This window comes from Exophiala oligosperma, assembly GCF_000835515.1.
Source record: "Exophiala oligosperma strain CBS 72588 unplaced genomic scaffold supercont1.5, whole genome shotgun sequence".
In the NCBI taxonomy this organism is placed as follows: Eukaryota; Fungi; Ascomycota; class Eurotiomycetes; order Chaetothyriales; family Herpotrichiellaceae; genus Exophiala; species Exophiala oligosperma.
In genome coordinates this window covers 661,792-685,891 of record NW_015622822.1, presented here as the reverse complement: position 1 = coordinate 685,891, position 24,100 = coordinate 661,792, and the positions used below count along the sequence as shown (strand labels likewise).

Genomic DNA, 24,100 nt, shown 5'->3' with positions numbered 1-24,100 from the left:
TTCTCTGGATATATAGCTCCAGCATTTTCGGGATCTGCAAGCCAGCTTAGGCGACTTATTCTCTCCTCGCAATCAAGAGCAACCCATCTGCCCCACATCTCGTTGCGATACACCTGATCCAGGACACACATCTTCAAGTCGTCAGTGAACCATCGTCGGTTCGCGTTGAAGACCAAGGCAGCAAAACTGGCGCAGGCCAGTGAGAGGACGAACAGAACCCAGCTCAAAGCCAGGCAGAATCGTACATGCTTTACCTTGCTGCCATTCGGATGGTTCGGGTCAGGCTCTGCTAACTGAGTGACGATGACTGTGAACGTGAATCCAGCGCCCAGAGTGGCGATACCGCCCACGGCCTGGCATAGCTTGTCATACCAATCCATCCACTGCTTAGCGGTCATGTAGATTTCGAATTCCGACGAAACTTCTGCTCGCGCTTTGGCATGGTTAATGGCGACTTGACAGGCAGGGTCAGTTTCAACGTCCCAGAGAAAGTATGTTTTGCCGGGTTCTTCCATCCTTGAGGCGGAAGTGCTATTGTTACCACTGGAGAATGATGAAGAAAAAGGAAGGGGAGCAAACGCAGTCATAGGGGTGTTTCTGTAATTATATCTTCGTCACGTCAAGGGAGAGGAGCATGGGTCCTACAAGCTATGTTCATCTTGGCCAAGGGCAGGATGGGCCTCAAGTATTCTAGCCAGGGGAGAATACGAGGCTCCGCCACCACCAAGTCAAGGAGCTGAAGTCCGCATGACATTCCGTTCTGAGAGCCCAGGGTTACACAACTTGGACCTGATAGTGACAGGTTCGGTGGATGACTGTTGCTCAGCTCTGGGACGGGTGATGCAGAGTATGAAATGCGCGTTTGGTTTAGGCAGAAAGAGTCAAGAGGATGAGAACGGTAGGTGAGCGACAAGGCTGGCGAGGCTCTGGGGAGATTTCACGCCAAGCCAAAGCCCTCAATCAGGCTGGCTGAATAACTGACGTCTGCGGAGTAACTCGCTTTATCCCACCTTGCACTACCTAGTAAGTACATACGAGTACAGGTTTGTGTACATCGCCCACCCCTGCCTGTTTCTACAATAATACTAGTTCGATAGTTCAACATCCCTTTTGAGTTGTCTTTCCTTCGATAGTTGTCCCTGGTACTATCCTTCACTCGGCCATGGCAGATCCAGCACCGCCAGGCACCTCGCCCGAAGAGCGGGAGGAGCACCTGGAGTCTGAGTCGGAGACGGAGGAGCAACCACAAGATGCAGTTGAATCGACAACCTCGAAACCGAAGAAGAAAAAGAAAAAGTCCAAGAGGTCAAAGATAGTCTCTGCCATTACTGGCAATAAGCCCTCCGAAGCCGCGGAATCCTCCTCCTCCTCCTCACAGCCTGCCGCAAAGCTGTCCAACGACCACATCAAGCAACTGCTCGAGATGAACCCTACACTGAAAGGAGAACTGGCAGGTATGCCAACTGAGAAGGCTGCCGACGTGTTGAGAAAAATGGACCTACAACAATTGTTGAGCGGAATGTCTCTTAACGGGAAGAACCAGAAGGATATGGCATCTTACAAGTTCTGGCAGACACAGCCAGTCCCTCGATTTGACGAAAGACCCGACTCCGAGAAGCCGGACGGTCCTATCAAAGAGGTTATTCCTGAGCTTGTCCCCAAGACTGCCGCACCGTTGCCAGAAGGCTACGAATGGGTTGAACTTGATATGACCAACGAAGCCGAAGTCAAGGAGGTGTATAACCTCCTGACCTTACACTATGTGGAAGACGACCACGCCATGTTCAGATTCAACTACTCTGCGGTGTTTCTAGATTGGGCGGTGAAATCTCCGGACTGGAAGAAGAGTTGGCATATCGGCGTGAGGGCTAAAGGCCCGAGCCGTCTGCTTGTCGCAACTATCTTCGGGATCCCGATCAGGCTACGAATACGCGAGAGAGTACTAGACGTGGTAGAGATCAACTACATGTGTGTACACAAGAAGCTGCGGTCACGCAGACTAGCACCGGTCCTGATCAAAGAAGTAACGCGAAGATGTCACCTTGAAGGCGTTTACCAAGCCATCTACACAGGCGGTGTCATCCTCCCTACCCCGATCGGAAGCTGCCGCTACTTTCACCGAAGTCTGGACTGGCTGAAACTCTATGAAGTCGGCTTTTCGCCGCTGCCGCCTAACAGTACGGCAGCCAAGATGATCGCCCGGAACCAACTACCACCTAGTACGAGCACACTAGGTTGGCGCGCCATGGAGGAGAAAGATATCGACTCTGTCTTGGACCTGCTGACGCGATACCTGAAGCGGTTTGAGCTAGTACAGGAATTCAACCAGGCGGAGATCGAGCACTGGTTCTACAATAGACACAAGCCGGAGGATCAGGTCGTATGGTCCTTTGTGGTAGAAAACGATGGCAAGATTACGGATTTTGCTAGCTTTTATTGCCTTGAAAGCAGTGTCATCGGTGCAGCGAGCCAGAAACATGACAAGATCCGTGCGGCATATCTGTATTACTATGCCACGGAGCAAGCTTTCAATCCCAAAGAGAAAGGGCTCAAGTCCAGACTGCAGGAGATTGTGCAGGATCTATTAATCGAGGCAAAGAAGGTCAGATGCTGTTCCTAGCATTGTATGAACTCCATGCTAAACATTTTTTACAGGCCAAGTTTGACGTGTTCAATGCTCTGACGCTGCATGACAACCCACTGTTCTTGACTGATTTGAAGTTCGGTGCGGGTGACGGTCAGCTCCATCATTACCTTTATAACTGGAGGACGAAGCCGATCAATGGCGGTATCAACGAGAGAAACCAGCCCGACGAATCGAAACGAGGTGGTATTGGCATTGTTTTATTGTGAGACCGATGATACGACGTAAGCAACAATGCGTATTATGAAGATCTGGGGTGCTTTTGTAAAGGCGATGAGGCATGGAAGGAAGTATAAGCAAGTCAAGGGTGGTGCAAAATGTGCCTGACATGAAAGAAAATGTGCAGGCGTGATGATATTCTTACATAGCCAATGAGAAAAATAACTTGCCATGCGGATATCTCGATCGCAGCCACGCAAAGGAGTTGATTCTACGAAGTACTCATGATACCACAACGGCGTTCTTTTACTTGATTTTGAGGATCTGTAATGGAATGGATCCTTGCTTTGTGAGAGTCGAGATGTCGCTTTCCTGGTTCCACGTTCCTTTTGTTCCTCACCCGATGGTATCTGCTTCCATCTGCATGTGACATGCCTGTTCCTAAGCTCGGACGACCTTTCTAGCAATCCTGGTTGCTGCAACTCGTCGTCTAATCTATAAATCCTCGTCCAGAGGTAGTATCTTTCTTGGATGGGGGTTTGCGCAGATGTAACATTCGTCCGACATGCACCATGGGCTCTTCCCCCTCCGCAAACAGACTCGGCTCCAGTGATATAATCTAATATGTTACAGTCGTGACATCTTCTTCCTCTTCTGACCAAAAGATGATTGCGACTATTTCCCTTGCCTCTGTTTGTGTTTCGGGTTTTTATCGCAAATAATAAAGACTCGGTTCTTCCGTCGAACCGCCTAAAGAAGCAGCAATGTCAGTGTTTGTGCAATTTTTAAAATAACCCTAGAGTTCTCTCTCTCTCTCTCTCTCTATCCCTCCTTCTCGTTCAATGGAATTGCGGGCGTGGTAGGGCAACGAACCTTGCACGATTCACATAATCTCTTGACGGACGAGCGAGTCTTCATGCCCCGTATCTGGCTGGGTTTTGAGAGGGTGGATTGTGGGACTGGGGAATGCGTTTGAGGGCGTATCGAGTTTTGGAGAAGAGTGCTGAAGGAGCTTCGGGAGATGTGTGATGTGGTGGTGTTGATGTAGGTGCGAGCCATCAGGCCGCTGAGGAGTGGTAGGCGACACCGCAAAGCTTGGAAAATCATTGTAGGAACGCTTCTCGGTGGACTGGGACTGCTGGAGGAGTTTGCGAGAATGAATTGGGTACACGAGGTGATGCTGGGGTGTTGTAGAAACTTCAATTCGGAAGGGCGAATGCTGCAACGTATGGATACGGAGAAGCATAGGGATGTCATGTTTGTCCGCCCTTTTGGGAGCTTGGTATCTACCTATGTTGAGTGTACCTTTGTCCATTTACAGCACGTCAGAACTAAGATATGGCTCAAAGTTATGAGGAATGGACGCGTGTTATTGTGATCAAGTATGTATAGTATTCCGGCAGCTATTGCAGATGGCGCGCGTACACGTTGCATCGAAGAGCTTGTTACTGTCGACAGTCCCCCATTGTGTCAGGATCAACATACTTGTCCTTAGTGATGGTGTCCCCCTTATTGATATTCACATTGATGAAAAGAAGCCGAGAGCAAGGCGGAATGCAAGCTGTAGATAAATACAAAGGAGAAGTGATTTCGGCACCATTCAGACACCATGGTCATCGCTGTCATATGAAGGTACCTTGTCCTGGAGTTCGTCAAGAGAGGCATCCCCATCGCATGAATCCCATTAGTAGCGGAGTTCGCCTGCATCCCACTCAGCCTGTACATAGACAATGGGGCTTGTGAACAGCCTTACTCTCGCTTTACCTTACTTTGCAGTTGTTCATTCACTGTCGTTCGTTGTCTTGGCACTCGGATAGATCCCACACTTAGTCTCGGCTATTCACGCTTCCAACTTCTTAGCTCCGGTTATTCCCGGCCGATGTTTATCCGAAAACATATTCCTCCATCCACTCACCCCAAAATGTCTTCTCAATTCGATGAAGAGTGGAAGACTCGCGCCCTCGCGGCGTTGAGTGAGATCGCGCCAGCTTTGCTGGCAGAGGAGGCTCGCCTCCAAAAAATCATCAGCGACTATGGCCGCACCTCCCAGGCCGGGGAGGTGCGTGCCGTCATGCGGCAAATGCGGTCGTACTTCGACCTAGACGCTTTCGTCGACACTCCGGCGTTGGATGGCGTCTTGCGGTCGCCGTCCCCTTCCCCTCCTCCTCCCTCTCCGGCTGCGAAAGAAGCAGCGGCAGCAACAGCGACAACAACAACAGCAGCAGCAGCAGCACCGGCGGCGGCGGCGGCTCCTGCCTCTCTTCTGGTGCCTGCTGTTCCTTACGCGACGGCCTCGCCTCCCTTCATTTTTCCCGCTCTGCCTTCTCCTCCCGCGCCCTCTCTCCCTCCTGCTGTTCCTTCTCTCCAGCAGACGAGCACCATCGCAACCGCCGCCGCCGCCGCCGATGATGACGACGCACCGGCGCCAACAAGGCGTCGTGCACCAGCTCTAGCCAAGAGAAAGGCTGTTGCTGTCGAAAAAGCCAATGCCTCTGATGGGCCAACGGCACCAAAACGCCAACGACGAGAAGAGGCCGTGAGGGATGCTCCTCTCAAGAAGCCAATCACGGAGGCGATCCGAGGGCAGGCAACGTTGCCAAATTCGACAACGGTCCTCAGCAACAGAAATAAAGAATCAAAGACATTGCAGTGGAGGTTCGTTTGCGACGTCAAAAACTGCGATGTCCACAGAAGCACACCAGGAGATTTCCATGCTCACATGAAGAACAAACACCAGCGCACGAATGGATTTTCAATTAAAAGAGCATGCCCACCTGCTGAGCTCTACTGGATAGCAGAGGACGAGGCTGGAAAGGTCTACTCAGGAGAAATATTCCAATTGGACAAGTCGAAGAAATAGGCAAGACACCAGGGACATCAATGCGAGCCAGCATAGCAAAGAGATGAGACAACATGAAGGAGAAATCGTCAAGAAAATTAAAGTGAGCAGCATAGCACAGAGATGAGACGCCTTGAAGAAAGCTCAGAGATTCATGTGAAGTTGGAATTACAAACAGAAGAGAAGTTCTCAGTAGCACGATGAGGATAGAGATCAGGAGAATCGTGCACATATGAAATACGAGAACTTGCTCCCAAAAAGCACAATTCGTGAGCCGGAAGTGGTTGGCCAGTAGTCAAGTACTAGGGGCTGTATGAAGTGTGACGCAGAACAAACATTGCAAGCATCTCTCCAATTCCTTTCTCAATTCATCACTGCGTGCCATACTACAACTATTTTCTCTTCGTCGCCATCTGTTTCTGCTAATAATCTTCAAGGAAGAAGCACCTATCTATACGTGTCTCAATGACTGCCGCTGTTTCGCGGTCACAATCAAACCATACTTTGGGAGAATCCAATCACCATACGACCAGAATGTCGTTGAGTCAGTATCCCAGGTTCAAGATCTCACAGCTGAAACCAGGACCAGTGCAAGCTTGCTTCAGCGGACTCGTCCTGAATCTGCAATACCATGTCCCCGAATCTCCCACGCTCACCGGAGCCAAAGCATGCGTCAAACTCATCCTCAGGGACGAGACTGATGAAATCTTGGTAACCTGACAACTTCTCAACACGTGAAGGGTATTTAAAAACCTCCCATCCAAAGGCTAACTTATACCGAGATTGCTTCCAGGTCAATGTCTGGTATCTCGATGCCCGATATAAAATGACCTTGGGCAACATTGTGACCATCTGGGCTACCCACGTCTGTTCGTCGAGCAAGAGAGCGCAAGCACCGCCGCAGCCAGGCAGTAGCAGAGACCTCAGTGCGAGTATATCCACCAGCCTCTTTCCCGAACGCAACGTTGGCTGCGGATTGAGGATATTTCGGAACGAGCCAGGATGTCCCTCTCTCATACGCCATGACATGCTGCGAAACGTGGTGACCCAGGCCGAACTCGGCGCTGTCACATCGCTCGAGAGCCTGATGGCCAGTAATTCAAACAGGCAGTACCAACACAACGTGTCGATTGTGGTGTACGTGGTGGGGATCGGGAAATGTGTCTCAGGTATTGCTACTTTCCCAGACACGGCCCTGCAGAGTCGTGTGGCGACTCGAGCTGATCGTGTGGCACAACAGGAAGCACAACTTCGACAGACACCTCACACAAGTTTCCTGCCATTGCTGTAATGGTCGTGGACCAATCCAATCCACATGCACCTGTCAAAGTCATCTTCGAGAATCCTATTCACGAAAGCGTTGCCCCGCTCAAACCTCGCCACACGATACTCCTCGTTACAAATCCGCGGGTTGTCGGCGGGCAAATGCTCGCAACCTCGTATAGCTCGAGAATATTCCTTGATCCCGAAATCAGTGTCGCGGGAGAGCTGAGGAGATTTCTTAGACAGATGGCTCCGCCATGCAATATGACAATGCAAGAGAATGCCGATTTGGAAGAAGAATACGGCCTCGATGACCGAGTATCAAGGCCACAACATCTGACCACTCTTCAGGAGTTTCGGTCGACCATACTCAGGGACCCAGGTACACCATATCAAGTCGTCGTCCGCGTGACCATCACCTCGATCTGTCTCGCATCTCTGTTCAAGCAAGAACGTCTCTTTTGCATGACTTGTCCGTCGTGCTCTAGAGACCGATATTGCAATCAGGCCATGGATTGGTGTGACTGCGACGTCGATGCAAGGTCCATAGACATGCGGCTGAATCCTCATGTCCTCGGCGGCTTCAGTGATGAGACGGCCGGTTTCCTGCAGTATTCTCCGGGCTGGGGCGACGAGGGGTCCGCTACTCGGGACGGTCGTACACCTCAAAAGCAGCATCTAGTGCCGAGAGATGCCGGAACTTTTCCAATCTTCCTGACTGACAGAGCTCTTTCGTCCCTCCTTGGTGTGAGGCCTCTAGAGATTGAAACATTGGCTATCCTCGAAACGGAACAAGAGTGCCTGGCGACCTTCGACGCAGTTGAGAAGGACCTCATAGGGTCACCGGTCATTCTCCTGCTTGGCTGGACTGGGTCTGATCTCGCTCAGCCTAGCGAAGTCCATCGTTTGGACAGCTCGACTCCGGAAGACCAACATGACTTGAGGAATGGGCGACTGACAATCCTCGACGCTGCGGCGGATATCGTCATCATGGTTCCGGATCAACGTACATGAGTGAGGTCGCAAGGCTATTATTCACGAGTACAGTCGAATCGAGACAAACAAAACATCCCCCTTCCTTGACGACTGTTGAGGTTTTACTATGGGTTCAGTACACCTCCCTGTACACCTGGTAGGAGAGTGGACAAGTGTGAAACAAAAAGGTGGGAAAAAGGGCATCATGTATATGAAGCTGCCGAGCAAGACTAACAATGTCGTCATGTTCGATTACTGATCCTTTGTTTGTTTGTTTTTTTCATTGCGGCTTTTTGAGGTTCATGTCGGAATAGTACGGAAATGAAGATACCTCTAGGTAGGGAGGAGGTAGGTAGTTTACCCTGAACAAACAAATCAGGCACGATGGGGTCCTCCCGTGACCGTCCACAAGCTTCGTGAAGCTACAAGTAGACCAAAGAGGCTACGGGTACCTTAGATAGTTGAAAAAGACAAGCTCCAACGTGCGTCAAATTTCTAGCGTGGTACTTGGAGGAACGTATGTACATACAAGCTCGGACAAGACTGGTTGCTAAATATATCTACCCTTTGCTATACATACCTATGTAGGTACCCGGTATTAGTTATGTACCTGTGCTCTACGTATTCGGGTTCGGATATCAGAGTGGCATCCACTTTCGGCGAAGAGTCATGTAAAAATACACTGCTCCGTAGGTACCTCAAGAATAAAAAGGCGCATTGTTCGTCGGCATCTATCCAGATGTCCACACGGAGTATTCTGGAGGTATATATCTGTCAACTCGAGCTTGAACTGTCGAAACCAAGACCTACCTGGTAGTTAGTTGCCTTACTGTTCTCTACAAGACCCTGTGGGAAACACCATTCCAGATCACTTTCACTACACCTTTGTCACATTATCCATCACACACGCCCACTCTCGGGCATCTGGCCACGTTCTTAGTTACGGCGGCTCTATCAAACCCTTGATCACCCTCCAAGTGTCCCCTAGCTATATTGCCCCACCATTCTGCTCACCCACGAGAGGAATCGAATCTTGTCCTCAAGCTCAGTACCAGAAAAATTGCCCCGACGTCCAAACGACACCGGGCCTACTCACTTGATCGACAAAAGACAAACAAACCACCCTACTTGTGGATACTCGTTTCCTCGATACTTGATCGACTCTCCCCTGTCTCGGCCACAGGGTGTTTTTTTGGGACAAGAATAATACAAACCACCACCTTTGAAAAAAAATGAACCTCCTGCCCACCTTCGACCTCGGTCACCTCACGTTCGGGTCGGTCTCTCTGGCCCTTGCGTGTCTGTTGACTGGGTACCTCACGTCGCTGTCCATGACGCCACCCAACCCCAACCCGGAGACGAAGCCAGACGTGGACGACAGGCTCCGCGGAGTGTTGACCGACCGCACCATCCGTAACCGTCGACTCCTCTACAATGGTCTTTCGGTTTACCACGCCGTCATGGTTCTTGTTCTCGCCGCTGCCACCGCAAAAGAACCGACCTCGGCGTCCAACGACGGTACGGTGTTGTGCCCTTGGCCCGAAAACCTCAACCGCGGACTCTTGTTCACCTGGTCCCCTTACCTCGCGATCGCCCTGGGTCTGGTGTGCCTCGTGGGGGCTCCTCTCCGGCTCGCCGCCTACGGGGCCCTGGGTCGCAACTTCACCTTCCACCTGCAAAAGCCGTCGGAGCTCAACACCCGCGGCCTGTACCGGTACATGCAGCACCCGAGCTACACGGGCAACGTGCTCGTGAGGGGAGGCTGTTTCGTCGTGTTTTTGCGTTGGGACGGCGTGATGGGTTGCTGGATGCCCCCGACGGCCAGGGCATGGCTGGACGGGTTCGGTTGGACGGTCTACGTCTTCATGTTGGTCGTCATGGTCCGCGCCGTCCGCGGCAGGATCGTCGACGAGGAAAAGATGCTCGGGGACAAGTTTGGCGACGTGTGGGTGCAGTGGCACAAGAGGACGGCTAGGTTCGTGCCGGGAATCTTCTGACGGGGAAGAAGGAAAAGAAAACTCAAATTAAAACAACTCGGGGGAGGGTGCCCGAAGGTTCAACCCAAGACATCTTGGGGCGAGGTCGACGCGCCCGGGAGAGAGGGTGGAGGGGTTATAGACTCCGTATAAGGATCGAGCCTTGTGTGTGTATGTGTGTGCGTTTGAGGTGAGTGAGCACAATTGTATATCATGTATAGGGTAGGGGCAAGGCCGCCGTAATTCCGTCTAGTCTGACGCTGAGAGTGTTGTTGCTGTTGTTGCTATCAGAGAACGTTGAGCTTGGGACGACCCTTCTAGACTTTACAGTGTGTAGGGAGCATTATTGTACCTCTTACTGCTGGTAGGAATGGCGAGAGCACCCACGGACGGTCCCTGCACTTTTGAAGATAAGCCTATACAGGGTCAAGAAGCAAAACGAGGCATGTTGTTCTGGGGATAGGTGATAGATATTAACCTAGGTAGACTACCTTTCAAGTCTCGACTTGCTCTTGCTACTTCCAACTTACATTAAGTTAATCATCATCCCAACATACAAAAAATTTGCCTCTCGTTTTTTCGTTTTCGCGGACTGTATGTTCCGGGGGCCCACTGGGCCCAAAATCTCCGACCGCTAGGACTTCTACTATCGTGTGCGTGTCCAAATTTGTTTGTGGCCCGTCCCTATACACATTCCGACACACTTTCTCATTGCCTCAAAAAACTAGTGCAAGGAGTGTGGGGACCAGTAGGTCCAGCAGCATCGTCATCCACGCGTTCCGTCCGGGTGATGCTGCAAATTTCACGGCGACAGCTGCGCCAGTGAAGGTCGCCGGCGATGCCGACGAGGTTCCCGACGCAGCGGGGCCAGTGACATCTGAAGTGACTGGACTCGAGCTGACGGGCTCAGGAAGGACGAGGGTGGCGCTGCCGCTGGGTAGGGTCGAGCCATACACGGTCGTGGTACTGTTGTCCCCGACGGGCATGATGATGGTGATTTGAGACCAGTCGGTCGACGCCACGGTGGTCTGTGTGTAGCTTGTCGATGGCGCTGACTCCGTCGTTGTGATGGGTGGTGAAGTTGGCGCGGCAGAAGAAGGCGATGTTGGCGTGGTCACCGTCGTTGCCACGACTGTTGTACTCGAGCTTAGTGGACCGCTCGATGTCGACGTTGAAGCCGAGGCTTTCGGCGTGACTGTAGTCGATATTGTCGAGGATACGACACTGATCGTCGTGCCGCCAGCGTTGCTCGTGGTCACCGTCGCAGATGTCGTAACGACAACTGTGGCATATTGATCACAGTAGTCTAAGAATTGCTGGAACTGTGGCGCAATCTGGACAAAGCCTGTATCGTCGCCGCGATGGACATTGATGCACTGCTCACACTGATTCAGTGACGTTTCGAATGCGGATCCGGGTAGGCAAAGTTTGGGAGATTTGCCGCTGGACTGTGCTTCGAGGAGGCAGTTGTTACACCACGGGTAACAGGCTCCTGGGACACTGGTCTGCGCTTGACGGGCCGCGAGAGTGGGCGTAGGCTGTTCAAGGAACGTTGATGTGAGGGTAAAGACTTCGTCGACGACGAAGATCTGATAAGTAAGGCCAAATTGCTCAGGGCCCATGTTGAAAAAGTCGTCGATGGCTTGAACATTGAGGCCTGGATTGGTGATTGGTGTGGCGTTGCCGTAAATGTCGGCATCCCATGTTGGGAGGTAGGCGGGAAGAGCCTCCGCAGGTATACATTCATTGGGAGCACAATAGAAGCCATCGGCAGGAATACCGGCTTCAAAGTTACAATTTTGTCGTTGTGGTCGACAAAGCCAACCCGGGGGACAACCCCATCTGTGAAGCTTCGTTAGAAAATGCAATCTAAGATATTGACCTACTGCAGGTCCAGCTCGACTATTCAAGAACGGAGCCCGTATGGGATCGAGAATGTCATTGTACTTACGTCCAATCGGTAGGGTACGGCTCATTCGCGGTATAAGTTGGATTGGCTATTCTTGTCGGGCAGAGCGTGATGCTCGTGACTTGCTCTGTTGTCAAGTACTCGGAAATGAGTTCGGTGGCAGTGTTAGTCGTGCTCGTTGTTTCTGTGAGCGTGTCGGTCGTCGTATCTGTGGCTGTATTGGTTATCGTCGCAGTGTCCGTTGTCGGGCTGATCGAAAGCGTCGTGGTCGTAGTCGTTGACGTCTCTGTATCAGTCTCGGTCTCGGTCTCGGTCGTAGTTACTGTCGACGTCTACTTCTCGGTCAGCTGTCTGTGGCTTTTCACACTTCAGTTCTTGAACTAACCGCTGTCACGACTGTGGTTGATATTATCGTCTGGAAAATGGTAATGGGTTGAGTGGTGGTATCGATATATGTTGCGGTGGTAACGGCGGTGACTGTAGTTGTTGCTGTTTCGGTGATAGGTACGTAGTCGGTGACATTGAAAAAGACAGTAGGTGGAGGTGGACATATTTCAATGATTGTTTCATTTATGACGGTGGTATTCTGCAGCACTGGCGGTGGAGGACCTGGATGCGGCGTCTCAATGGTCGTTGCGGTCGGCGCCTCTGCAGATGCTATTGCTACGGCCAGCGATGAAGCCGCCAACAGTCCGAGTGAAAAATGCATCTTGGATACTTTGCGCTTTTTTAATATCCCCCGCCTTCACATGTACGCATGCTGCAGTCCAGCGATAGCTGGAGTGTACGAGCGAATGTTGGTAGTTCAAATGAGAGGTAGATAAAACGAATGAAGAGCAAAAGGACGCTGTGAGCGCGACCTCTCTCGGATTTCTACAGAATGCCGGCGAGGTATACAGAAGGAAGATCGCAGTTTGGGGTAGTTAAGAAAGAATACCGCGTTCCGTCATCGGTCATCGAAGGGCTTCACGGCTTCCTCAAGGGCTGGGAATCAACTTTCCGGAGCTGTCTTGACAGAATGACACGCCACATGGCACCGGCGGTTTCCTTTGCATACCGGTCCTCATGGTTGGCGGGACGGAACTATGCATCTTGATGATGTTCCTGGCTTTGGATCATCTCTGCCTTGCCAGATGCAGACATCGGTGTGCCAATCAATGGCCGGAATCAGCACTACAGTACCTTTTCCTTCGGAGGCTGGCATCGGGGCCTTTGCCCGGAGGGTACTAGCCTTGGTCGAAGACAGGAAGGTCGCAATACTCGTAGGATGATGATGAAAGGGCTTGTTGGCATCGGTGGAGTTTGTCTCCGGAGCCTCGAAGTGGATGGTGATGCAGGTGTTGCAGGGGTAGAGCGGGTGGTTGTTGGTGGAGGAGGAGGAAAGATGGGAAAAGCGCAGCAAAGACGTGCCGGAGAATCGTTTCTCCGAACTCTGTTCCAACCACCGTCATCGTCTTCCTTGTCCATCTTCATCGCAAAAACCGGTTTGCGGTTGGGCGAGCAGCTTTAGTTCTCACGCTTGTCTCTGCCGGTTCCTTTCTTTCGACAGCTCACCTGCCGTTGTCCCTTGCTTGGGCGCACATCATGACAATGTTACAATGTAGACTTTCGTTCTTTGCCCACATGTGGACGGGATTGTCCCTTTACTCCAGAACCGTCTTTACCCTTTCCCATGTTCTGCGTTGTGATTGTCGGCCATCGAACGCTAGGAACGAAGTCTACGAGGGTGGTCTCTGGAATGCTTCTCTCATTCGAAGCGGACTTCTCCATGACGCAAAGATCCATGTTAACGACTGCTTTTTGCATTCAGTCCCTTCGCAAGACGGCAGACCCTGCATTTGGTACGAAGCAAATGGCTGAGGACTCTGCCATGTTCCAATCGCCCTCCCATTGCATAGCCATGACGATCCAGATGGTGGCAAATATCCTTTTGGTGAAGATCAGTAGGTATCAATGCGAGAAATGTCTCGGATCGCAAGTTCGACCATTCTCTGCGAGGAAATCCTGTGAGTCTTGACAAAATCCCCCGCGCAAACTTGCACGTCCATTTTGTGTTTCAGTGCCTGCTTCATCAGACCACGAGATATAACATGGTGACATCGATCCGCCGTTCTACGTGATTCGCCATGGCGTCGTATCTGAAATGTGCAATTCTCGGAATTCTCCTGGCAGGGGCAGCCTCGGCGGTATCGGTGCAGGAGAATTACACAATATGCAATTGGGCTCGTCTGAGGGCCGGGGTGATCAGAGATGCGCTCTATCTCGACGGTGGTCTGCTATGGTGGCAGACTGCGTTCGCCGATGGCACCACACCGGTGGTGAGCAGTGATGGGAACGTGGCAGGGGACATGTTTCGACTCAATTTCTCGCAGCCGTTCGACACAGCGACGACAAACATATCTGCGCTATTCAAGAAGATGCCCAAAGCTGGCGGTGCAGGTAACAACATCGCTCCAAACTATGTCGACGGCACAATGTTCGCCAACAATGACGAGTTATATCTTTATGGGCGAGTGCTCCTAGGAATCTCGAGTTTCATGTAACGCTAACGTAAACAAGTGGCCTTGGTCCTTTGACAGACTCCTCAACTCCTCAAGCCGCAGACACGATCCTTGGTTATGAAGCGTATCAATATGGTCCCAATCGAGCCGGCTGGAGTCCTGGGTTTTATCAAGGCACTCTGCCTGATGGCGTTACCAGATATATCACGAATGGTGCTGGCGTGTCCGTCCCGAGCGAAAATCTAGGCTTCTACTTCAGTGGGATGCGATCTCCAGATTGGGGTCCTATCTACTATGAAGATTCATCCGCCAACCAGACCGCCAATACCTTGATTGAGGTTGACATGTCGGTGATGAGGGACGAGAAATGGACGAACACCACCCTTCCAGACAATATCCAGCCACGCGCGAACGCAGAGCTGGTTTGGATTCCAGTCTCGGAGAAAGGTGTCTTGGTGGCAATAGGTGGAGTTACCGCACCCGAAGAGATATGGCCGGTCGGACTAAACTCGTCTCAAACGTCGGAGAGTGAGGCGCAAAGTCCTGGATTCATGACGACACTGCCGGTGTACGACGTTGACGGTCAAAAGTGGTATCTGCAGAACACCACCGGCGATGCCCCAGGGCAATTGACAGAGTTCTGTTCGGTGGTTGCAGCCGCCAACGACTCCTCTTCGTTCAACGTCTACATCTACGGCGGCTATGACGGACTCGACGCGAGCGACGAACCCTCTGACGATGTCTGGATCCTGTCAATCCCATCCTTCAAATGGGTCAAGGCCTACAGTGGCAACAAAGCCCACGGTCGCTCTGGTCACAGGTGCGTAATGCCCTACCCGGACCAAATGTTCGTGATAGGAGGGATACATCAAAACCAGGCCGAGTGCGTCCAAGGAGGCATCATCCAGATTTTCAACTTGAACAAGCTCGAATTCCAAAACACGTATGACCCAAACACCTGGGACGTGTATCAGGTACCGTCGGCGGTCAGCAAAGCCATCGGCGGCGGTGGGGATGGAGGTGCCACTGAAACGGCGGCATGGTCCAACAGCGCCTTGGGTGGTTTGTTCTCACGCAAATATGCGGGACAGACGCCGCAACAATACTACCCTTACCCGTCAAGTGGCACGCTCAAGCAGTCCTCCTCGAGTAGGAGCTCGGGCATCTCCAAAGGTGTCGTGATTGGCGTCAGCGTCGCCGTGGCCATCATCGCCATCCTTCTCCTCGTCTTGATCTTCCTCCTCTTCCGACGCCGGCGCATCATCCGCAGCGGCTCGTCCGAGAAGTCGTCCTCGTCGGGCACGTCGCGCGTGACGCGCTGGCTCAACGGAGCCTCCTGCGCACCATCACCGCACAAGCAATACTCGACCCCTTCGCCCCCAGAAGTTCAACAAGTTCCTTACACTTCGGTGTCGGACGAGCCCACGCCCCCGCCACAGGCACAGCGCCATGAGATGGCCGGGACCGAGCGGCCCAAGCCTCCTTACGAGCTCGCGACGCCCTACAACATCGACGACCACCCGCGCCATTCGACCGTCGTGGACTACGGGTACAATGCGAATTTCGGCCACACGTACTCCAACAGCAACTCGAATACGAATTCAAACTCGAATTCGAACAGCGGCTCCACGGGCGAAGAATACCGCCCCTCCCCACTGACGAGCTACAACGGAAACGCCCCGGCAACTTCCCCGCTGCGCAACATGCGTTACCCGGCGGGAGGCAACAGCCGCTTCACCGAGGACATATCCACGGCGAGCGCCGAGTCGGGCAGCAGCGGCACGACCACCGCCGCAAGCGACACCACCACGCCTTGGCCACTCCCCGCGACGCAAAACACCTGGCGTCAGAATCAGGGCCATGGTGGTGGCCGTCCGCGCTTCGCCTTTGGCCTCGGAGGCCACCACGGCCGCGAAGGGAGCGAGAGCAGTTCCGTCCAGCCCATCATCGAAGAACCCGAGGGCTCGACGTCACCGAGAGAACTTGAAGCCGGCGCTGGCGGACGTGGAGGGGCTGAACACGAGAGGTTCTCCTACCAGCACACGAACGAGAGCGCGAGCAGCGGGATAGGGACACTCCCGAGCCCGACTGGGGACGGCGGTGGCACCATGCCCGAGGACGGAGACCAGCGAAGAAGTATCTTCAGTGTCGTGAGTCCAGTCAGTCCGACGGCTGGCAGGAAGTTGTGAAATGCAAATCTATTCTTTTTACAGCAACGAGAAGTTCAGTACTTAATAACAACGTCGACACTCCGGGAGGACATGTATAAAAAGACTACGACCAAGGAATAAAATGTGAGCGACCCAGGTAAAGGGAGTTTGATGACACTTTCTGCGTTCCAAAGACCTAGTATGTACGGAGTATTTTATTTATGTATCCAGATACACGAGATCCTGTTATTGATGACAACAACATTCTAAATTTTCTTTCAACTGGCAAGTTCGATATTCGATCCAATAAAAATAAGAAATAGTTGCACCCGGCAAGCGATCGCGGTCGTAAGCCAGAGACCTTAGCGAATATTCTGCGACTATCTTGGACCGGTGCTGATATCGACTCAACATGTCACCTTCCGGTTGTAAGCAGCCGCCCGTGATTCAAATTGAAGTTGCCGGTGGTTTCACCATGGGACCAGTCTCTACCGCTTTCGGTGCCCTGGTATTCACGAAACAGACTCTGTTTGTACTTCCACATGATCTCATGGTTCGTACAGTACACTGGTAGTTCGAACACCACCAGAGGAAAAAAATCTTCCTCCGGCGACTACCCGATCGAAGAGAGCTCTTAGGCCCACGAATATGAATAGTATCACCATCATTCTTACTAAAGGACTGTTCACGGTTATTTCCCAGAGATGTTTCGCTGACTCTTGAAACCCTCGTTTTCAAAGCTCCAGGATAGCTCCAAGCCTCAGCATCCGATCTGTCTTCGTACTTCGTCTTATAATGTATAAAGGTTTGAGACTGTCGAAACTCCGTCTTCTCGGTTGTATTTGCACCAGTGTGCGGACCTGGTGTCACCCTGACAACGTCTGAAGTCGTGATTGGCACTCGCTGTCGAATACCCGTCCTTGTTGCAAAGAGCTTGTGTTAAGCCTACTGGTGCAGTCTTTCTCTGTCGGTCTTGAGAGTTGTCACAAGGTTCGTCTCCTTTCACACAGGCCCCACCCGGTTCATCGTCCAACAGGATACCAACGTCTGTTGGCATCACGGAGACGATTGAGCCCTGAGAGTAATTGGTGAGACCTGGACTGAAGGAACAGATAGAGAACCAAGGTCCGCCGCCCAAATGACATGGTGGTTAGATATCGATAATAGGCGCGTAAGCCTCTATCCTCCGAGTCCTTCAGACCTCGAATCTCTCACTCATGCTCCTGCACGATGAACGAGAAGCGAGCCCCTAGGTATGTCGCCCTCGTTCCGGACGATACAACCCGCCTGCTGTGCAAGGAGACTTAGATCCCAGGCCAACCCCAGGTAGGTGGTCGTTGAGGCAAAGATATAAATACTGTAATCAGCAAAGGAGTAAGGTTCGACCACATGAAGGTATATCTTGAAGCCTTCGTTGGCCTCACTGGATGGTGCGAATCTGTACAGTTGCGTCGACCTGGAGTCTCCCACAACACGTAGAACGATTTCCCATAAAGGTAATAGAGGCCTTCCCCAGTCACATACGTGGTGAGCAGTATTGCTCGCAGTAAAATCTGGTGCTGCGACGCAGGATTTACTGACATATCAAGTGGTGCCAGCAGAAATCCCATGAGAACCATATAGGAAAAGTGTAGCGGAGATTTCTTTCTGTTTCTTCGCCTCGAGGGGTATATAGCGACTTCCTGCTGGGTCATAAGTAGCGTAATGAAAAGTGCAACGGAGTGTTATGAGCTGCTCTTCAGCGCCAGTCAGTAATAAGCCTGACGTGGTGGAGGCAGGAAAACAGAGTGCCCTTGCTCCCGTTCTGCGTTCCCTTAGACTTGATTTATCATAAGAGCCTTTATAAAATTGTGACGTCCATTTCTAACATTCCTCATCGTTTTTGGATGTCTCCCTGTGCCCTGTCCTCCATGAAAATTCGTGCTAGACAGAAGTCTGCGCCATTGCGATAGAGTCTATCCCCATCAGTATGCCAATATATGTTGTTCTTCTTCGCTAGACTCGATAATAAGACGACATTGCTGTTAAATTTGAGGGGAGAGGAGGTAACGACTCGGGTTGTGATTTAACGCGCGACGGAAGGGATGGATACATGATTCGTACTCCTTGGAAACGGTGTTTTTTACCGTGAGCCATAGCTTGCATCGTATATACATAAAGACAGAGAGATGAATAGGTCTTAAATTTAGCTTTCAATAGCCGATGAGGGCGTATACTTTTGAAGTCTATATCTTGAATTTCATGTCCATCAGTTGATGATTCAGAAAGTGAATAGTAAAGTGAAGCAATTAGGTCGTGTTATTACTGGTGCTTTCGAAGACTTCAAGGAAGCCGCCGACAAGGTGAAGACTTCCTGTGACCAGGGCAGTGACGTGGTTCTTGTTGCCTTGCTCAAGAGTTTTCTGAGTCGCAGCAAAATTTCTCACCAAGGACACAGCTTCCTCGATCGTGGGTACGACATCCACATGCGTGCTGGGGTCAAGATGCTCCCAGGTCTCCGCGAGATGATTTTGAACTTTAAGCGCAGTAACGTCTGATGCGTTTGTGTTGACAGAGACGAGATCAGGTCGGAAGCCCGTCTCTTTGAAGGTAGTGTTTGTACAAAAGACTGCATGAGTAAAAGGGTGAACATCTTCGAGGGCTGTAGAGAGGGTATCGAAAAGCGCCTTGGCTAAGGCATCAGCATCGCGAGTCTGTTGATTAAAGATCAAGAAGCGAGGTTGCGGAAGAGATCCCTGCTGCACACCATCAGAGCCGAGAGTTGCGAGCTGAGAGGCAAACCATTTCCCAGCAAGCTCGATGCTTTCAAGGGTATGCCCTCCATCAATACACCATCGTATTCCTGGCTCATGACGTGTGTCGCACCGACCTGCCAGATGGACTCTTTCCAGACCAAGCTTAACCCTTTGCTCAAGGCTATCACCCTCGGCGAACCCTTGTTTCTGCAGCCATTCCTTAGCAACTGCGACGGCTAGGCTTGCATTGATTTTCTGAAAGTCCGCTTTGAGTCCAAGGATCGTCTCGCCACTGGCGATTGCAGGATCAACTTCAACGTATTCAAGCTGACTGCCCTTCTCGTGGGCTACCTGCTCAAGGACATTCTTCGCGTCGGGCAACTGGCTACTGACCGTGAAACACTTCACACCCGGTTTCATGATGCCAGCCTTGTGCCATGCGATTTCTCCTATCGTGGAGCCAAGCACGGCGACGTGGTCGATCCCCAAACTGGTGATTCCAGTTACTACGGGAGTCTCGATGATGTTTGTGCTGTCGTATGCGCCACCGATTCCGCATTCGATAACGGCAGCATCGACCTTTTCGCTCACATATGTGTGGAAAGCCATCAAAGTCAGGAATCTGAAGTAGACCGGCTTTGCTGCTGGTGAAGCTGGGTCTTCACCTGCTGCTTGTGCAGCCGCTTCGAGCCTGTCCCATACTTCATAAAAGTACTTTGCGAACTGATGTTCCGACAAGGGCTCTCCATTGATCTGTATTCTTTCTCGCACGAAGCGAAGATGTGGTGAAGTGTACAAGCCAACTTTTGACAGAGAAGGTGATCCCTCTACCCCAACGAATTGCGTGAGGATTGAGGAAACGAAGGCGGATGTAGACCCTTTCCCTTTGGTCCCAGCTATGTGGAGCGCTCTAAGTGTATTGAGGTCAGAAGGCTACGAAATCCATGTCAGTCGCGTGAAGATTCGTGTGAGGCTCGCAGTAGATTGAATCGATGCATACTTGGTACCCGATTCTTCGCAGCCACTCGATCATCTCGGGGATGGCTTGCTCGTTCATCTTTCGCCCAGACTTTCGGATTGCATCAACGATGGCAAAGTTGCTTTGCAGGGTATTCAGCGACGCTACAGCGTCCTAGAGACGAGTCAATCAACATCAATGCGACGAGTTTTCGGTCGCGGTACATACTGCGTATGTCCTGGCCATGGTCGCAGATGTGGTCGCAAAAGTGCGACTCCGAGGGTGAAGATATGTTCGTGTCCCCCAGGTCCATCTCCGCATCATAAATCAAACATGCTAGCTGGGGCAAGCAGGACTTGTTAGACTTGTCACCGCCCAGCAGTGAGGCTGCTCTTTCAGAGACATGGAAGATAACTCATCCTGGCGCATGAAAGTTTCACCGTACTTATACTCGAGCGGATCCTTCATGCCATGGAACGCATATCATGGTGGGATGTTCTCACATGCCTCAGCTCGTATGACATATCTAGGCAGGCCTCGTCCCAACCTCAACATCCGTCCGAGTCATGGGGTAACGAACAATGGGTCAATCGCAGTCATCAGAGCCAACGACGGAGGTCCCGATCGGTGAGTCGAGACATTTGATTTAGTGAACCCCTCCATTTGTGTTCTAATACCTCAGCCGCGTAGAGCAATTAAGCCACCAGCTAGCTCTTCGTTTTGCCTCGAAATGCTTCTCTTCCCTGGAGATTGTCCATTACAAGGACAACTTCAAGAGTCTAGCCGATCACCAAGAAGACCTAGAGTACTGGAAAGAGGATACACTATGCCGATTCCTTGCCTTACCAGAACCTCTCCATGCTGGACCCGTGGTCTACCAAATGTGCACCTACCTCGGAGCATTCCCCTTCCCCAGGCTGGCACCGTGCATATTGACTAGAGAGAATATGCTCAAAGTCATCACGATAATGACGGGTAGGTACAAGAAAGTCCTGAGACGAGGCGACCAGGACAAGGCGAAGTTGCTGTTCCGAAGTCTAGCAGTATTCGACCGGAAGGCAAGTGTGGCCCTTTCGAGCAAGGACAAACCGTCCATGGACGACGTGATCCGAGAACAGTTACCAGAGGATATGCTGGAGCAGAGACAAGCAGCAGAGGGCTCGAGGTCTCATCCCTCGGGATTTGCCATCGACGAACCACTCAACGATGACGAGGATGAGGACGACGATGACCTCGCTCTCGCCGCTCTGGACTCCCTCGACGCCATCGAAGTATTCAAGCATGACCAGAAGACGGACCGCAAGATTCACCACGCAATGATCCCGGTCGAGAACTTCAAGAAACTGGTCATGCTGCTTCTACTCATCGGCGGCATCGAGCCATTGACTCCCTTAGGCAGTTACGGAGAGTCTCTGGACGAAGAAAGGCTGCAAGCTCTAAGCACATCTGCGGATTCAATCATCGCCGCATTCGACCCTGACCCACAGAGTAAAGGCATTCGATACTCAAATTTCGTCAAGACCCTGACAACGACACTCCCGGAGCTTTTCGACCCCTTTAACAACCTCTTTGAACATTTCCTCTTCAGCAAGAACATCAACCTGAACAAACACCGCGACGTGCCGGATTCGGTCCTCGTTCAAGATGCCAAACAATCAATAATACACCGTCTCCCCGAAGAAGACGTGCCAATCTTCAGCGACACGCTCCTCTCCCAACTCTCCATGACCTTGAAACTGTTCAACCCCTCCGGCACTCTCATGAACATCTTCTCCTCAGGAGCACGATTCAATCGCATCTACTCCTCCTCCAGCGACGGCACGTCCCTTTCCTCTTTCTCACGCCAAGTCACGTCCTGGCAATCCGGCACATTGCTCCTCGTGGCCGGAACCACCGTCGAGGACGCCAACCAGTCCATCACCCTGGGTGCTTACCTCCCTGAACGCTGGCACGACTCGACATCATCGAATTCAAACTCAACCAGACCTTCATCTCACGACCAGTCGGACCCGAGACCGTCCCTTCTCCAACTACACCCCCGCCAGGCCCTGTTCCCAGGGAACCCGTACAACCGCACACTGCCCTGGTTCCACTTCTCCACAAAGTCAGGGATAGCACTAGGGTGCGTTATCCCCCAGCAGTCTCGCGCATCTACGGCGCACCTGCCTCCCATCCTCGGTCCAGTCAGCCTGTTGATAGACAGCGACGTGTCGACCGCGACGTTCCAGCACGACGGATCGGCCGGGAGCGGCGCGTTCGTCACCGACCCGGGCCTCGAGACGGCCCAGACCCATCACCCGGACACGTCACAGGCGAAGAAGGTCCAATTCGACATCGACGCCCTCGAAGTCTGGGGAATTAGTTTCCCCGCCGGCACAGGGGAGGATGAAGTCACGAAACAGAAGAACCGGCTTGCGTGGGAAGAGGCCGAGGCCGCACGGCGGCGAGGTGTGAATTTCGGAGGCGACAAGGACGGTGCGAGAGCCTTGCTGGAGATGGCTGGGCTGGTTGGCGATCAGTCTGGTCCGAGAAGTGGTGGGTCAGTGTAGTGCACCTAGAGTGCTGAAGTCAGCGCATCAAATGAGCGAATTGTCACGGCGCAAACGGTGGGTGGAAACGTGAATGCGCTCCACCTGAAAAAAGGCCACAGAAGCTCAAAGTAAATCTGTAAAAACGAATATTGGTCTAAGCATTAAAGTGTGATAGTAACAAGACAATGGGGTGGCCGGATCGATTCTTGCAACGCCAGTCTCTGCAGTATAACTCATAGATGATGTAAAGAGATGAGCCTGCTGCGGCATACACTGTCCCGATCGGTCAAGTACATCTCCAGTTCTGAGGTGGGCGCCTGTGGTTCGTGGCAAAAATCCATCCCTATCCAGCGTCCCTTCCTGGCCACAATCTCCCGCCGTACGCCTGCTAGCTCAATACATGAAGTCAAGGAATCCATAAACGGTCGGGTGGTTTAGCACTGGCAGTTTGACCCTCCTTGCGTGCCGGTCGACTCGGGGCGTAGATCTACTCCGGGTCGAGGATTTGATCTCAGGTTGCGGGGACCTGCCTGGTCGAGAGGTAGTTTCTTTGCAATGGCGGTGAAAAGTTCGTGGACATTGGTCGACGTCTTCGCAGATGTCTCGAAAAAGAGCAGGCCTGCCTCTTTGGCGTAGGCTTCGGCATCGGCGGTCTCGATCGCTCGCTTGTCGGGATGTTCGTTGACCACGTCCACCTTGTTTCCCGCCAGCGCGATAATGATATTCTCGTTGGCCTGTCTTTGCAGCTCTTTTACCCATGATTTGGCTTTATCTAGCGAGGACTTTGTCGAGAGTCAGTATGCTATTTCAGGTTGTGGATTGTGGCAAACACTCACAGCCTGGGTGATATCGTAGACCACTACGGCGCAGTTCGCGTTCCGGTAGTACATGGGTGCAAGCGACTTGTATCTTTCTTGACCTGCAGTATCCCATATCTCAAATTTGACCGTTGTGTTTTCATCTAGTGTGATTGTTTGTGTCAAGAAAGCGGCGCCAATTGTTGACTCGCGGTAATCATCAAACTGGTCTTTGACGAAACGAAGGACTAATGAGCTCTAGGCAGAGTTAGGCACTGGAAGGGATCGGACTCGTCAAGCACAGTACCTTTCCAACGGCAGATTCACCTGGAACATCGTCAGTATTCTGTTAGTGATCTGAAGACCCGGCATAACCCACCGAGAAGAACGAGCTTGAATTGAGCAAACCTGCCACCGGCGCCAGGTCGGCCAGTTGGAGCTCGTGCAGCCATCGTGGGGTTCAGATCCCAACAGAGGGTCAATTGTAAAAGTCACAATGTGAGAGGGATTATCGAGTGGTTGCGTGGGTGTAAAGACTATGATTGTCGAGATGCGAAAGCGGTTGAGGGTTTGGTGGTGGTAGTGAGTGGTATGCCTGCAATGGCCTCTCATAGTACGGATACTAGTAGGAGTTGCGGCGGGTGACAGATTGAGAACGTGCCA

The 24,100-nt window shown here is 52.0% G+C and overlaps 10 protein-coding genes across 11 annotated transcripts; 6 read left to right on the top strand and 4 right to left on the bottom strand.

Moving 5' to 3' along the window:
• Positions 1–1,032: 1,032 nt before the first annotated feature.
• PV06_05633 (uncharacterized protein) lies at positions 1,033–3,042 on the top strand. Its single transcript, XM_016406658.1, has 2 exons — positions 1,033–2,602; positions 2,656–3,042. Exons 1-2 carry the CDS (start codon positions 1,163–1,165, stop codon positions 2,851–2,853), a joined length of 1,638 nt encoding a protein of 545 aa, XP_016262262.1. The 5' UTR covers positions 1,033–1,162; the 3' UTR covers positions 2,854–3,042.
• A 1,682-nt stretch (positions 3,043–4,724) lies between these two features.
• PV06_05632 (uncharacterized protein) lies at positions 4,725–6,066 on the top strand (the record flags this gene model as incomplete). Its single annotated transcript, XM_016406657.1, has 1 exon — positions 4,725–6,066. One exon carries the CDS (start codon positions 4,725–4,727, stop codon positions 5,661–5,663), a length of 939 nt encoding a protein of 312 aa, XP_016262261.1. The 3' UTR covers positions 5,664–6,066.
• Positions 5,788–8,323, bottom strand: PV06_05630 (uncharacterized protein). The gene has a single exon (XM_016406655.1). The coding sequence runs from the start codon at positions 6,669–6,671 to the stop codon at positions 6,210–6,212; it is 462 nt and encodes a 153-aa protein (XP_016262259.1). The 5' UTR covers positions 6,672–8,323; the 3' UTR covers positions 5,788–6,209.
• On the top strand, positions 6,880–8,138 carry PV06_05631 (uncharacterized protein). Its single transcript, XM_016406656.1, has one exon. The coding sequence runs from the start codon at positions 6,933–6,935 to the stop codon at positions 7,917–7,919; it is 987 nt and encodes a 328-aa protein (XP_016262260.1). The 5' UTR covers positions 6,880–6,932; the 3' UTR covers positions 7,920–8,138.
• A 194-nt stretch (positions 8,324–8,517) lies between the features above and the next one.
• Positions 8,518–10,382, top strand: PV06_05629 (uncharacterized protein). The gene has a single exon (XM_016406654.1). The coding sequence runs from the start codon at positions 9,113–9,115 to the stop codon at positions 9,875–9,877; it is 765 nt and encodes a 254-aa protein (XP_016262258.1). The 5' UTR covers positions 8,518–9,112; the 3' UTR covers positions 9,878–10,382.
• On the bottom strand, positions 10,349–13,112 carry PV06_05628 (uncharacterized protein). The gene is made up of 3 exons (XM_016406653.1): positions 12,151–13,112; positions 11,808–12,097; positions 10,349–11,698 (listed from the first exon to the last, which is right to left on the bottom strand). Exons 1-3 carry the CDS (start codon positions 12,472–12,474, stop codon positions 10,573–10,575), a joined length of 1,740 nt encoding a protein of 579 aa, XP_016262257.1. The 5' UTR covers positions 12,475–13,112; the 3' UTR covers positions 10,349–10,572.
• A 609-nt stretch (positions 13,113–13,721) lies between these two features.
• On the top strand, positions 13,722–16,455 carry PV06_05627 (uncharacterized protein; the record flags this gene model as incomplete). The annotated part of the gene is made up of 2 exons (XM_016406652.1): positions 13,722–14,274; positions 14,325–16,455. Exons 1-2 carry the CDS (start codon positions 13,892–13,894, stop codon positions 16,453–16,455), a joined length of 2,514 nt encoding a protein of 837 aa, XP_016262256.1. The 5' UTR covers positions 13,722–13,891.
• Positions 16,456–18,305: 1,850 nt separating this feature from the next.
• Positions 18,306–20,500, bottom strand: PV06_05626. Of its 2 annotated transcripts, XM_016406650.1 has the most exons (3): positions 20,338–20,500; positions 20,152–20,283; positions 18,306–20,084 (listed from the first exon to the last, which is right to left on the bottom strand). In XM_016406650.1, exons 1-3 carry the CDS (start codon positions 20,431–20,433, stop codon positions 18,705–18,707), a joined length of 1,608 nt encoding a protein of 535 aa, XP_016262254.1. In that variant the 5' UTR covers positions 20,434–20,500; the 3' UTR covers positions 18,306–18,704. The 2 variants fall into 2 exon arrangements, with proteins under 2 accessions (XP_016262254.1, XP_016262255.1); XM_016406651.1 differs by having other exon boundaries at positions 20,152–20,500.
• A 150-nt stretch (positions 20,501–20,650) lies between these two features.
• PV06_05625 (uncharacterized protein) lies at positions 20,651–22,864 on the top strand. The gene is made up of 2 exons (XM_016406649.1): positions 20,651–20,736; positions 20,800–22,864. Exons 1-2 carry the CDS (start codon positions 20,691–20,693, stop codon positions 22,656–22,658), a joined length of 1,905 nt encoding a protein of 634 aa, XP_016262253.1. The 5' UTR covers positions 20,651–20,690; the 3' UTR covers positions 22,659–22,864.
• On the bottom strand, positions 22,763–24,034 carry PV06_05624 (GTP-binding protein ypt5). The gene is made up of 4 exons (XM_016406648.1): positions 23,817–24,034; positions 23,745–23,764; positions 23,477–23,695; positions 22,763–23,422 (listed from the first exon to the last, which is right to left on the bottom strand). Exons 1-4 carry the CDS (start codon positions 23,887–23,889, stop codon positions 23,075–23,077), a joined length of 660 nt encoding a protein of 219 aa, XP_016262252.1. The 5' UTR covers positions 23,890–24,034; the 3' UTR covers positions 22,763–23,074.
• Between the last annotated feature and the right edge of the window lie 66 nt (positions 24,035–24,100).

What these genes read in the sequence shown, in the direction of transcription:
- PV06_05625 (XM_016406649.1), top strand. Translation starts at nt 20,691, where the DNA reads ATGGGTCAATCGCAGTCATCAGAGCCAACGACGGAGGTCCCGATCG. An exon ending in AACGACGGAGGTCCCGATCG is followed by an intron (nt 20,737 to 20,799) that starts GTGAGTCGAGAC and finishes TCAGCCGCGTAG; the next exon opens with AGCAATTAAGCCACCAGCTA.
- PV06_05633 (XM_016406658.1), top strand. Translation starts at nt 1,163, where the DNA reads ATGGCAGATCCAGCACCGCCAGGCACCTCGCCCGAAGAGCGGGAGGAG. An exon ending in TATTAATCGAGGCAAAGAAG is followed by an intron (nt 2,603 to 2,655) that starts GTCAGATGCTGT and finishes CATTTTTTACAG; the next exon opens with GCCAAGTTTGACGTGTTCAA.
- PV06_05630 (XM_016406655.1), bottom strand. Translation starts at nt 6,671, where the DNA reads ATGTCATGGCGTATGAGAGAGGGACATCCTGGCTCGTTCCGAAATATC.
- PV06_05629 (XM_016406654.1), top strand. Translation starts at nt 9,113, where the DNA reads ATGAACCTCCTGCCCACCTTCGACCTCGGTCACCTCACGTTCGGGTCG.
- PV06_05628 (XM_016406653.1), bottom strand. Translation starts at nt 12,474, where the DNA reads ATGCATTTTTCACTCGGACTGTTGGCGGCTTCATCGCTGGCCGTAGCA. An exon ending in CAACCACAGTCGTGACAGCG is followed by an intron (nt 12,098 to 12,150) that starts GTTAGTTCAAGA and finishes ACCGAGAAGTAG; the next exon opens with ACGTCGACAGTAACTACGAC. An exon ending in CCGTACCCTACCGATTGGAC is followed by an intron (nt 11,699 to 11,807) that starts GTAAGTACAATG and finishes GAAGCTTCACAG; the next exon opens with ATGGGGTTGTCCCCCGGGTT.
- PV06_05624 (XM_016406648.1), bottom strand. Translation starts at nt 23,889, where the DNA reads ATGGCTGCACGAGCTCCAACTGGCCGACCTGGCGCCGGTGGCAGGTTT. An exon ending in ATTCAAGCTCGTTCTTCTCG is followed by an intron (nt 23,765 to 23,816) that starts GTGGGTTATGCC and finishes ACGATGTTCCAG; the next exon opens with GTGAATCTGCCGTTGGAAAG. An exon ending in TCTACGATATCACCCAGGCT is followed by an intron (nt 23,423 to 23,476) that starts GTGAGTGTTTGC and finishes CTCTCGACAAAG; the next exon opens with TCCTCGCTAGATAAAGCCAA.
- PV06_05626 (XM_016406650.1), bottom strand. Translation starts at nt 20,433, where the DNA reads ATGATGCGGAGATGGACCTGGGGGACACGAACATATCTTCACCCTCGG. An exon ending in CCATGGCCAGGACATACGCA is followed by an intron (nt 20,284 to 20,337) that starts GTATGTACCGCG and finishes ACTCGTCTCTAG; the next exon opens with GACGCTGTAGCGTCGCTGAA. An exon ending in TGCGAAGAATCGGGTACCAA is followed by an intron (nt 20,085 to 20,151) that starts GTATGCATCGAT and finishes TGGATTTCGTAG; the next exon opens with CCTTCTGACCTCAATACACT.
- PV06_05631 (XM_016406656.1), top strand. Translation starts at nt 6,933, where the DNA reads ATGGTCGTGGACCAATCCAATCCACATGCACCTGTCAAAGTCATCTTC.